This window comes from Cardiocondyla obscurior, linkage group LG01, assembly GCF_019399895.1.
Source record: "Cardiocondyla obscurior isolate alpha-2009 linkage group LG01, Cobs3.1, whole genome shotgun sequence".
Classification (NCBI taxonomy): Eukaryota; Metazoa; Arthropoda; class Insecta; order Hymenoptera; family Formicidae; genus Cardiocondyla; species Cardiocondyla obscurior.
This window is the reverse complement of record NC_091864.1, coordinates 917,085-930,533: the sequence shown is the minus strand read 5'-3', so window position 1 is coordinate 930,533 and position 13,449 is coordinate 917,085. Positions and strand designations below refer to the sequence as shown.

General features: G+C 41.8%; 2 protein-coding genes across 13 annotated transcripts in view; one reads left to right on the top strand and one right to left on the bottom strand.

Annotated features, from left to right (window-relative positions):
• Nucleotides 1-13,449, bottom strand: part of Dlg1 (discs large 1) — a 298,681-nt gene that overhangs the window by 62,781 nt on the left and 222,451 nt on the right. The window lies entirely within an intron of this gene.
• Nucleotides 1-13,449, top strand: part of LOC139101431 (uncharacterized) — a 146,627-nt gene that overhangs the window by 43,771 nt on the left and 89,407 nt on the right. The window contains exons 4-5 of one of the 2 annotated variants that reach the window (XM_070654576.1): nt 3,121-3,236; nt 3,331-3,368. In XM_070654576.1, coding sequence (XP_070510677.1) covers nt 3,121-3,236; nt 3,331-3,368 — 154 coding nt within the window. The other variant, XR_011545548.1, reaches the window with a different exon arrangement.

Here is a 13,449-nt window from a genome sequence, read left to right as displayed (position 1 = left end):
TAGCCGCGTTCCACGGCAAGTAGAGCGAATTTCAGGCTACGTCGACCTTGAAGGTAACCGCCGTCCATTGTCCACTTTATTCTTTGAGAGCGTTCGAGGGGAACAAAAGCTTTAGGCGAAGTCTGAAGGTTCGAGGGCCTTTATCGAGATCGAGAAATTGAAGTGTGCCGTTCCCGTCATTTTGTACACTTTGAAGCAGGCGGGATTAAACGCGAGCGAGAATTTTCCTTAAAACAGAAACTGGCAATTAAGTCGCGCGCGGCGAGATTTCGCAAGCGTTGACTTCGCAGCGCGAAAGTTTTTACGCGGAGTGCCAGTGGCCGTCGATGATTCGGCACAGCGGCGAGTTTAACGGTGTGCGAAAATACCGTCGATTAAATCTGCCTCTCTTTTTCATTTTCTTTCATTCGTTGCGAGAGCAAGCACACACCGAATTCCGCGAGACGCTAAAGACTGCCGTAGCAGCCGAGAGAGATAGTTATTAAGAGGTAGCTGACGTGCGAAATTCCGCAATCTTGTCTGTAATTTACGCCAGACGGTGAAAGGAAAGAGAAGAATAAATTAAAAAAAAAAAAGTAAAGGTAGATGGCAAAAAAAGAAAAAAAAAATACAAGATTTTTTAATGGAATGATAATTTTAATTTGTAGCTTTTCATCTTTATAAGCTTCAATATATGTACATACTATGTTATACAATACATTAATAAGAGAATTATAATGTGTCATAAATATTTAAAAACAAATTATAAAATTTACACCAAAACTAAAATTTTTAATATCATGCAAAAGTAATTCAAGATTTATTTTTAGCGAAAATAATATATATTGCGGAATAACATAACAAATTCGTATTAAAAATGAAATATAAATTACTTTATAATATAATTATAAATGTATATATTAAAAAAATTAATAGATCGAACAAACGTTCGTGCTTTTCTTATGTAATACGCAATGAATAAAATTTGTCATTCACAATCAGTCGCGAGAAAGCAAACGCGAGAACGTAACACCAAAAGAAAAAAAAAAAAAAAAAGGGGAGGGCTTGTGCAATCCTTTAAATTTAATACTTCCTTCTCGTTGCGGTGGACGTCTGGCGAGTGGTATCCGCGTACAATGGCCGCCAAGGTAACGTAAGTAACGTGCGTGGCTAAAAGGCGAGAACCGGAGCGTGTTAAGCGGAATTAACGCCGGAGGTAACCCGAGCGCTGCGAAGGGAGTCGTTATGCTGTCTCGTTTTGTTCCGGAAAATCGCAACAAAAGCACGTCCTTTCATTCAATTCTTGAATTCCGAGATAGCGCGCGGAATTTTTTTTTTTTTTTTTGAGGGAAAGAAGCTTTCCGCGCGAGAAATTATGATGCATCTTGCAAGATTGGTCGCACAAATTTACATGAACTTTGCGTTTTAAATGCAGCCTCATGTCGTCGGGAAATATTTATTAGTACGATAGTTTTATTAATTTACTATAAAAAATTTTATTTATTATTCATATACTTTAATAATTATGTTATTATATTATATTTATAATAATCCGTTTATACAAGCTTAATTAAAGCTGAAACTTCGGGACGGGAAAACAATCGATTGTGCGTGAGTAAACCGTAACAAAATCCCATGATCAGTGGGTACGGATTCTTAGACGGCTGCCTCGAAGGTGCCACCGACCTAAAGTTCCGCGAGTTTTGTCGCAAATTAAACGATGTCGTGGCTCAAGGTGAGAGAGCTCCCCGAGAGTGTATCCGAGCGTCGAAACTCGAAACTACTTGCGCGCGAAGTGCATTAGCAAAATTGGAACTCCTCCAATCGGCATGGCGCTAGATCGACGCTGGGGTTTATGTCGTGTTGCGCGAGACTCGCAAAACTCGCGTTGAGATTGGCGCGCACCGCGATGGCTAATTGCCATTCCGTTGCGAGAAAAAGTACCTCGATCCGGCGTATATGAGGCGTCGTCGTGTCTATGAGCGTTTCTCGGCGATTGTTTTATTTAATTATGGGAGGAGACCGGGTTGGCGGAAGTCTCGTTCTCCGTTCACGCTTTGTGCTCTTCATGCAACAGAATTGCAGCTAAGACTTTTTGGAATCGCGGTCATTCACCTCGAATACTCCGGATGGCAAATAAAAATCGGATACACCGTCGAAAGAACGCTGTATCTATCCTCGCATATTTATTATAAAACTATAATATTAACATTTTTATTTTTCCGTGCAATAATTCCGTGTAATAATTAAAACCGACGCTGATTAGTTATCTCTCGCTTAGCAATTCTTCACACCAAGCAAGAGTCGACGTCGACTGTAAAATCGGAGACTTGAGATTCGATTTAATTTGCATATAAAATTATTTTATAAAGCGTTGAATTGTGTAGAGGTGAGAAAGAGAGAGAGAAACGTACAGGTAGCTGGGGGGAAGGGGGGAAGGTGAGGGTGAGCGGCGTACGTGCCGCGCGCTAGCTGCGATTCTCCACTACCCCCACTCTCGCTCTGTCCTTCTCGAACGGTCGAACGAAGCGTACGTACGCAGCACGTGCTCCGTACGTATTAAAGATCTTACGCACAATCGACGGCCCAGGGGCACGTAATTTGGCGTGGACTATCTTGTCGCATTAACTGCATTAACTGTGCGTACCGGCGACTACATCTTTTTGATACCAAGTAAGTTAAAACCTCGTGCACGTGTACATTAAATTCGTCTCGTCTCTTTGCCGTAAACGAAGTGTCCACGAGTAGAGTCTCAAGGAAAGAGGGCTTCGATTAACTAGTCCGCGATAGATTCGGAAGATATTCGTTCGTGGTATAGGAATGCGAGCTCTGAAAATCTTTTTGTTAACATATTTTTATGGCTGCACAGTGATCGAGAGTAGAGGTCGGTCGGTCGCGCACGTGGCGTATACACATCTCGCACGGTGATCACGTGAAACGTAGGTGTGTGCCGGCCGGTCGGCTGCATGCGTAGTCAAGTAAAAATATTAAATGATGCAAATTCACCTTCGCGATTGATAACTTATACGTGTCGGGTATCTGTGAAGTGAATACTTCACATAAAATAGTTGTAATTACTTGTAACGCAGCACGTTTAATTTTCGTCAATTTCGCTAATCAAATATAATTTTTTTGTTTCAGATAAAACTCCACTTTCATCGAAGGAGCACCAGCCTGACATCCCCCTTGAGGTGGCCAGTGCTGAGAGGAGGAGGAGGCCTAGGAAAGGCATCCTGCATCGGCGGAGCAACCCACTGGTAAGAATCAATTTTTTTTTTATCTTTGCTGTTTAAATTAAATTAAAAAAATTGAGATCTCTACAATTTAATTTTTTTCATTTATTTGTTACAGGTCCTCTTACCAGTACTCCGCCGCCAACATATCTATCTGTGAGTCGTATCTTTAATTTTTTAAAACTTATATAGAATTTAGTATTTCGGGTGGGAAACATTTTTATATTATCCGCGGCACCCTTATATTAGTAATAAATAAAATAATACATCGCGCCGGTAATCTAAAATAATAAAACTTTTAAAATAATATAGGTCGTTATAGGTAAATTAAAAAATGTTAAATAAATTATAAATTGTCTTAATTTCAATTTCAGATATCAATGTAAATTGCATACACTTGTATGGAATTTACGTTGATATTATTTCAGCTCAGCACTTCTTCGGATTTTTATCTGAGCGAAACAAGAATTCTGCTTAGATAAAAATCCGAAGGAGAAAAGGATCGCTCGCCGAAATTATACGAATACGAACAGCAGCCGGTTCGTCGGTCGTTCGGGGCTGCCGATAGTTACCGGACGTTTTTACGATTCTTTTATTCGGGAGTGTCGAAAAATTTGTTAAGTAATTTTCGCGATTGTAGCTTCACCCGGACGCGTTCGCGAGTTACTTGTGCGCGGAAGGATGGCTCGTCACGTCCCATCTGAGAGGATGAGCAGGCCCAGGAGGCATCCTGCATCGGCGGAGCAACTCTTAGGTGAGCATAAATTTCTTTTATAAAATCTTTATTAAAAAAAAAAAAACTTTTACCCTTTTTTTTTAATTTTATTAACTAATATACTGGCATATCTACAATGATATTTTTCATTTTATGTTACAGTCACCGGCAGAATTCTTCAACTCCGCTGAAGCTCATGCAGATTGGTGAGTCGCATGGTTTTTGTTTCGTAGTTTGTAATTGCGGTCTTAAAAAATAGCGCGCGCGTAGCGATTAATTAACGATTCGAAACGAGATGTTGCGATAACACTATATGTCTAGGTGCTGAGCGTGTTGCGAAGTGCATTGTCGCGGATTTACGGAATCGCCGCGGAGAGAATCGCGGGAGAAGGAGGAAAAAAAGCGACAATTAAAGCGCGCGGCCTCAAGCCAGCGTGCGCATTTGCCACCGGCGTATTTTAATTTCGTGGTTTAATCGCAGCCGCCCGGTCGCTTTTTGCACACCGCGGCTTTTCGCGCGGCTCTCCTCGCGTTCTTCCTCGGCGCAGTAATCGCGCGGAAATTTGCGCGTCCGGCGAACTTTTCGCGATCGTGACTCCGCATACCCAGGCGTGCTCAATTTTTCGCTGTTCTCTTTAAACTCGACCCGCCTGGAAATTGCATAGCAAGAAAGTTATTCTGTCATACTAACCGCGATAAGTATTTTCCTCTGAGTTTCAAACCGCGGCTTAAATAAACGTTACACGCGCCGATGCGCAAATAAAACTGATAATAGTTAGGAATTTTTCAAGCTTCCGTAAAAAATAATTTTTCGATAAAATTACCGATATTTAATATAAAATAATTTAGTAAAATTTAACGCGTCAAGTTGTTCTTTTTATTTAGTTTAAAAAAAATTTGCCTCGACGTTTAAGTTAATAATTAATTAATTTACAAGCTGATTTATGCTCTGAAAAATATTGCGTAATTTAAATTAATTAAACTAATTCAATATATATTAATTCTTATCACCATGCGCTCCGAATTTTAATTCTGTACTCTACTTGACGAAAACAAATTCGTATAAATAAATCCTGCGTGAAAACAGTTCGTAGTATATTAAAACGGGGAAAAAGCTGATGGATCATATTTTATTCTCGAGATTAATAATCTTTGTGTGCAAAATATCATAACAACTTATTGTTTAACCGACGAATCAAAATACTGATTTTGCGTTGTTAAAATTTCCCCTCGTACAAATTAATGCCTTGTAAAACACAGAAATACACGTCTCGAATATTCAAGCATAAATTATACAATCTTCCCATATTTCGCTTTTTAATGATTCACTAAGAGTGGAACGCTAATTCGGTGCATTGAGCTCGCTTCATCTGCATCTCCATTCGCGGGGCCCGACATTGCGTTACGATAACAGCGGATCGCGTTTAGCATGCCGCGGCGTTTCAGCTCTCTGCAGGTACGGGTTTAATTCACAAAGCTCGCATACTCCGGGATTTAACGTCGGTCGACTGTCCCCCGCGTTTCTCCCTCCCTCTGGTACTAGAGTTCGATGTTACCCCGGGCGTAAACTCGCGATACCCAAAACGCACATAAAACACGGACACTATATGAACGCGGAATCTAAAACGCGCGAATTTACACTGATACCTCCACGCGAACGATCGCGTGTCTCGAAAGAGCGAAACGCTCCGATAGTCACAAGTGACCGATAACGTAACCAACATAATATCTCGGGGAAACTATAGTCGTCAAGTACAATAAAATTGCGCGCGTTGCATTAATTTAAGTACACGTGACGTGAAATCGATTAACGAAATAATAAAAGTAGTTAGAACAAAACGGCAACAAATTAAAAAAAAAATTAAAATATAAAAAAAAATACGAAGAAATAAACTGCGCGCTTTTAAATTTTTGAACGGCGGAGATTTAGAAACTGACTTGATAAACGCTATCAAAATCCTATCAAATGCAAATTGAAATGTTTAAAAGCTTGTGAATAAAACGAAACACGCGAACGAACAACGTAATCGACTCGAACGGGAGAGCCAAAATAATCCGTCTGTCGCGAAATCAATCTCGCACCGAATTTGTCGGCCGACGTTAAAAGTCACGACGCGCGAAATTAATTTCATAATAGGCCGCTTGAGAAGGTGTGATTAATGAGCTCGTATTAACGATCCAATCTTTACGAACAGCAAGCCCGCAAAGTTTTCCGAGACATATCGGAAAATTCGACCGACCACGGCGGATATTACAGTTGAGTTAATTGATCGTTTCGGCACACACGCTTAACGCGTAACGAGCTCAAGTTGATGAGAATTCAAAACAATATTAACGACGTTCCGGCGTAATATGATTTTTGCAATTTTATTTTCTTTTTTTTTTTTTTTTGCTGAAACACGTTTTCCAGCGAAACGGTTAAATGTCAATTTACTTAACTCGTAAAATGGATTGAATCGGCTGTTGTTGCTTTCCAATACGATTTTCTATTTAACGAACAAAAAAATGCAATTATTTAAATTCAAATGTAATTTAATTTCCTCTTATAAAGCGTCTCTAAATTCTCATCGTTAATCGTGCTAATTCATTCGGACGATTTAATCGTAGTTCACGTCACGGGGCTCAATGCTCGCGTTTTTCTTGACGGAGAAATCTACAGGATTTATACGTTTACTGTTTTTCTCTCTCTCGGTTGCCTCTTTGTCGGGTTTGAAAAATATGCAGCGAAGGTGGAGAAGGCCGAATAAGCGGCAGCGCGTTAAGCTTTCTTTACACGAAGAAACGAGCTGCGATAATGATATAAATATTCATTAACGCTGCTCACGGCTGAGAAAATCCAGCGGACGAGTGGCGGAAACAAACATAAACAAATTGCGATCTTACGATATCCCGGCATTATCTCACGCAAAAAAAAAAATACAGATTGCGAACAGCGACGTCATCATTACAATACGCAAGTATTTTTTCGAGAGACACATTATTTCACGATTAAATTAATTTCCTTTTTAAATATTTATTTAAAAAAATATTTTAACGAGCTATTACCCATCCGCAAATAATACTTTTCTAATAACTTAAGTCAAATTAATATATTAAAGCGAAATACCATCGAGAATTAAAAAACAAAATTTAGCAAATACGAACGGCGAAAGAGGTCGTGGTACTCAATACGAGGCACGGAGTGCCGTAAATTTATTCCAATCCTGTATTCCGTGTCAGCAAGCTAAAGGATCCGGAGTTTTTGGACGAATCGGAAGAAGGGAAGCAACCCTTATCCCGGTCACGTTCGGCTGCTTTTCTTTCCCCGTTCTTTCTCGGCCGCTGTCGATGCCCGGTGTTTTTCTACGGGGCGCAAAAGGGGGGTTGTCAAACGTTGCTTACCCTCGTAAAAATCCGTTCTTCCGCACCGTACGTCTTTATCGGATTACAGAAGATGGGAGGGGAAGGGGGGAAGAAGGGAAGGAAATCGAGCGATTTCGGTGCAATAATAGCGCGAGGCTGCAGGCCAGCGAAACCACGAATTTCCACGAATGTCCATAAAACAACACGCCGCTTGAATTTGGAATGTAACATCGTAAAGCAGAATTTAGTAGGTACAATCAGAATCGCGCAATCTATGTTCACGTCAGACATACACTGCCCGTTCGATCGAAATACAAGCGGCGTAAAATACTTTTATTTCCCATCGTCGCGCGATCCGTTTAAATAATCGAATCTATCGCCCGGCACGTATAATGCTAATGATTTCCAAAGAATTTCCGTAATTCCTCGTTCATAATTTCTTTCCTCGCGGTATGCAAATTTTTATCTGTCGCGGTAACTCGGCGGCCCGATTTTCTATAACTTGCTCAGCGCCGATTCAATCGAGCGAATTATACAAATCCATCGCGCCTTTATTTCCGTCTATTGTCATTCCGCCACGATTGGGGATTCAATTTTTACGCCTCGGAATGCGCCCCGAGTGCTTCGCTATCGCGGAAGAAATGACGGGCCGCTTTCTCATTTCGCGCAATCACGGCTCGACTCGGCTCTTATTGTCTGGGAAATTCATACTTGCTGCTAAAAACTATCGGCGACCGATCGAGTCGCTGGTTCTCGCGATCGAAATTTCCAATTACTTTCTTGCGCCGTCTGTAATTTCTCGATTACTGCCGCGGAGAGGACCGAGAGAGTGAGAGAGACAGAGAAAGAGAAAGACGGAGAGAGATTCGAGATGGTTGCGCGCACCGTTAAGCTCGAAGTTTAGCAGGGACGAACTTCAACCCGAGCCGCATAGTTGCATGCAACCTCGAGGATACGCAGCCCGCAGAGTAACCGGCGGCCGGGACAATTTCTTGGGACACTTTGACGAGTTAATCCGCGGAATGCTCGAGAGCGCCCTCGCGGTGCAATAAATTCTCTCGCCCTGAGAATTTATCGAGACGCGGAAAGTATGAACTCCCCTTCGTCGCGCTCACTCACCGCCGGCGCCCTCGAGAATTTCCGCGGAGATTAAGACATTTTAGAGCGTCATTATCTCTGGATAGTCCGGGATAGTAGACGCTCCCAGGGCGGGCGGGAGCGGTCCAAATTTAATTACAAAGTTTATTTATGGCGCCTTGTAAAAGAGAAGTGAAGGGAAGATGCTAAATATCTAACGTATTTATTAATGCCGGCTTATTCCCCGCTCGGCGACATTTGATCGTCTAAGTTTCTAATAGAATTGATAATTCAACGTTGCACGAAGTATTAAAAAACTGTATTAGGAAAGGATATAAAAGCAATAGGATATATTACGTTTAGAAATATAATATTTTCGTAGGAGTTAAAATAAAAATAATATACGATTGTTTCAACGGTACTTTACCGGCGCGATATTAAATTTAAAATAAACACAACTCGAACTGAAATATCAATTCTCGGATTGTTCGAGGAGAAGTGATGAATCGTTAGTTCGTTGTCTGTATCGTAATGTCCTGAGGGCCGGAACGCGCGACGGTCGACTTGAATTTCCGCGTCCGGCAGAAGTAGAGATTGTTTCCGGTGAGCAGCAGGGGGGGGGCAGAAAGGGGGGGATCACCTAAGCGATTCCATATCGCCGCGTAACTCCCTCGGGTAGTTTTGACTAGTAATCCTGGCGGCGCTTACAGCATCGTGTTTCATGGCTCGTGCAGCAGATCGGGCGAGCCGATTCTAGCTCGAGTAACAGCGCGCGCGCTCGATCGAGGCGATCGGCCCGGGCGTCTTCCGCCGATTCAACGTCGGGGGAGCTTCATTTCGCTTCTACACGTACCATTTACCGGTTTACGCCCGGGGAGTTTACGACCTTATTCCGCGCCTGCCGTCCCGAAATCCACGCAGGTGTAACGGCCCTTCCTTCCCCTTTCCGTGTTTGCCCCATAGCTACCGCTCCCCCGCAGACAACGAGATATCGACAGCGGCATTATGGTAAATGGTCTCGAGTTAAGGACGCGCTGTATCGCACGGTTCGTAAATAACTTCCCCGAGAAGATTAATTGTATCCAAGATCCGCGACGCGACGGTCAGCTGGTCCATATAAACGCTCAAGTATCTCGTAAGGTCGTTAAACTTCTTAAATTTTTTATCATTTACGTCTAAGTCAATTATTAATCGCGAAGTTTAAATAGATTTGACTCGGAAATAAATTAAAAAAAAAAAAAGAAAAAAAAAATTAAAAGCAGGTTAAAAAAAAAATACACTGTCACAATTTAATTCATGAAACAGTGACATATGTGCTTAACGATATTATATTAAGAGCAGCAGATTTAACAATATTCAAACCCAAATAATGAACTTGAAATAACACTCCGAGTTTGTCTCGATTTCACGTCGATTCGTCGAGACACAGTTAGTTTCTTCCTAGCGCGCAGCCAAGCAAAATAAAGACCCTCGGAGTTTACTTTTCGTTCAAATTACTCGGCGGAGCTTTACGCGCGCGCCGAACAAGTTTCGCGAAGATAAACCCGCGGAAATTGTCCGCTAGTTTTTAAAAGTCAGGACGAACGAGCTGTCAGAGACAACGAAGCCGACCTAAATACACTCCTCAGATTTTAGATTTCATCGCGGCACCTCCGCGGTCCCCCTGTCACGGTTGCTTTCGCTTCTCTTGTAGTGTTAACTTAACGCTAAATAAAGGCTTCCCGCGAAGGGCGTGAATCATGAATAATTTATCCACCGCCATGTCGCCGAAATAATGATTCGCTCAATCCCGCCGTTGCATCGTTATTAAAAGCAATTGCTTGTAAAATTTACAGTATATATATTACTCCAACTTTTGATTCAACAAATTATATCGTTGGAAGTTAATTAATTCCATAATCTACGCTAAAATATTATACAGAACATTTTCGACGACAAATGCGTCCCCGTGAAATTCTTTTACGATGACTGACTCGCCATGCACTTATTTTCCCGGGGGAGAATCGTGCCGGGTTCCGAGCGAAGTCGTACCGAACTTCGAGTCCTTATCTGCTCGGTAATCCCGATGCAGATGAGGTGGAATACATTATGATAATATTCCCCAATTTTCAAATGCGGGCGAGCCCGTCTCCGGTAGAAACCGACGCTCGGACGTTTCCCCGCTTCATAAATCAATTCATAAACTTGAGGGGGAAGGTGGGGAAGTGAGGGGGGGGGTAGGGGATGGTATATCGATCGCAGAGGGAAAACGAACGTTTTATAAAAGTGGATTACTCGCATCCGCCGAGGCATTAATTATTTTCACGCAGTAGAGATATTCATCGAGCTGATTAATATTTACCACACTAGGAAGCTCTCGCCTCGCAGCGGCGTCTGCTATTCCTTTCGTACATCTCGCATCTTACTTTATTCGCAGTTAAATTATATTAATTTTTTATTACTTTATTAAGATGGAAAAATACATAGCCGACAGAAATATTTCGATTCCGACAGTTTAACCGACTGTAATTCGTAGCTCCGCGATAATACTGTTTGTACTAGGTACGTGTACATCCGCTATTTGAAAATGAATGTAATGCGCGCAATTTGCACGCGAAACCCCCGGCTGCACCGAGCGCATTTTTCCGTCGAATCGGATCGTACTGATTGCGCCGGCGATATACGATCGCGCGGCGCCAATCTGCGTTTGCGATCCGTCCGATTCGCAAATGGGCAGGCCGGTTGCGCCGTGGCGATTATAGAATTTGCGAGTTAAAGTTTATGCACCTGCGGAGAACGCGGTATCCGCGTGTGCCAGCCCCCGCCCGAGCTGGGACCACGGGTGTCCCAATTCCGGAGTAAACATTTTCGACAGACAGAATGCCCCAGCCTTCGCTTAATCGTTTATTTCGATATTTACCGGCGCAGCTGAAAATCCGCCCTGAAAATTATTTCCGCGAGTAATGAACGAAAATATCTATTACGCAGAGATTTTTGCGGCGTCGCGAGCGAAACTTTCTCGGATAATAATTCCGGAGTTTCGACAGATGTAGCGCCGTTAATTGCACAGCGGGACCCGATGAAGCGTCAGTTTCGCCAACGTTTGTCGGGAACGTTTTGTTAATAAAACGCGGGCAGTAAAAGTTGAAGCGAATGATAAAAATTAAACCTACAAAGGATACGCTGCAAAGTGGAACGACAAGCCGTAGCTAATCCGTGGAACGAACATAATGATACTGTTCGAATTAGCGTAGCAGCGCGCCTCGCAATTTATTTCAGCTGTTCCCGGGCAATAAATGTATACATTTACACGACTCCCCTGCGTACGGAACGGCATTCCAACGGAAAAATGTAATTATTCCTAATATTTATGCGTACCACCATTAATATAAATTCCGCGCCTCGTGCGAACCGCAACAGAGTATCCTCCGTGAAATAAAGATAAATGATCGCCGGCACGCAATATACTCCGCGTATTGGGAAAATCATCAAGGGCCGAAGAAACACGTTGCGCTCGTGCTCTACGTTGATTCGAACATTGTCCTACGAAATACATCGCGAAATCGAGTAGAAAACGAACGAGAGGAAAGAATCCTCGAACCGAGAAAGCAGAACAAACTAGATAGCATAAAGAAAAAAATAAATTACGACAATAAAACAATTTTAAAAAATTATTTATAATATAACTAAAGAATTGTAAAAATTTACATAATTAACAATATATTTTTTTTTAATTTCCTATCTTTTAAAACTGCGAATAGTACGTCAAAAAAATGTAGAAAGATTGTGAGGAACTCATTTTTGTTTCGTTAAAGTCCATTAAATCACACATAGCGTTAGAAAATAAATAACTTCGTCTTTCGTCGGGGCAGATGCATTCATAGATAATAACCGTTCGGCAATCGAAACAAGGGGGTAAAACAATATGAATAGAATTGAATTATTAGACGTGTGAAACTAGCACGAAGGACAGCGCCACCCGGTGATCTCCTCGGAACGGAAGGGCCAGTCATGATCCGTCACTAACGACTAATGCCGGCAATTTGCGTCGACGCCAGGGGACACTGCCGAGAGAGCGATGCATGCACGTCATTTGACGTGATTTATACGACGTGTCCCGTTATAATACCGGCAGCCTATAATACAACGCTGTAGGACCGGAAACGCGGGAAGTGCCAGGAGGTGCACCACGTGGTAATCAACATGAGCTACTGGCCGATGATCCCTAACCACTAATGGATCGTGTCAGGAGGAGATGCGATATCGATTATTCCGATGAACGCAGCCGATAATATAACATAGAACGCAATTTAATTGCAAAACAGAATATCTCGTAACGTAAATTATCGTTGATTAGAATTACGTCCGAATAATCCGTAATCGAGAACCGTTGAATAATATTATAAACTTAAAGGCGAATTAACGCAGAATAATTTATTTCGATTAACGACGAAGATCGTACGATCTGGAAAAGTTCCGTGAATCCTCGCGATGATTTAATGGCTTTAGGAGATACGTTTTCAATGCGCTGTCGATGCGTCTTAGTTAAGTGAAGGTCTAATCGCGTTTTAATCCAGACTTCATAAACATGACGACTAGGGCGTAATATTACGAGGAGAAAACACGACGTATTGAAGGGAGGGAACGAAATGAAGACCCTGATGAAACCGGGATTTCGACGGCTTGGAATAATGTGAGATAGAATGTTTTCCCGCGGGAAACGGTGCCTGCAACCTCGAGTCCTGAATTTCAGCCGGCGATCGAAGTCCCAACTTCCCGCGCGGAAAATAGATCTCGGAATGTTGCATGCAGATAAGCACTCCAGAATATTGCGACTCTCATTATAAAAAACGAAATTATGTTACTACTAGAAAATATTAAGTATTCAATTAAACAAAAAATATTTCTGTCAAAAAGAAAAAACGCGTAAAATTAAAAAAAAAAAAAAAAAGAAAGAGCTGCCGGTAATTTAATCATTTAATGTAAATTAAAAATCAGATGACTATAGATTGCTTAAAAAATCTGCGGGAAGCCGAAATAATATTTTCAAAAGCCAAAAATTGCGAGTCCCACATATACGAAAATAGTAAAAAAAAAGAAAAAAATGAAATTTTGTCAGTCTGG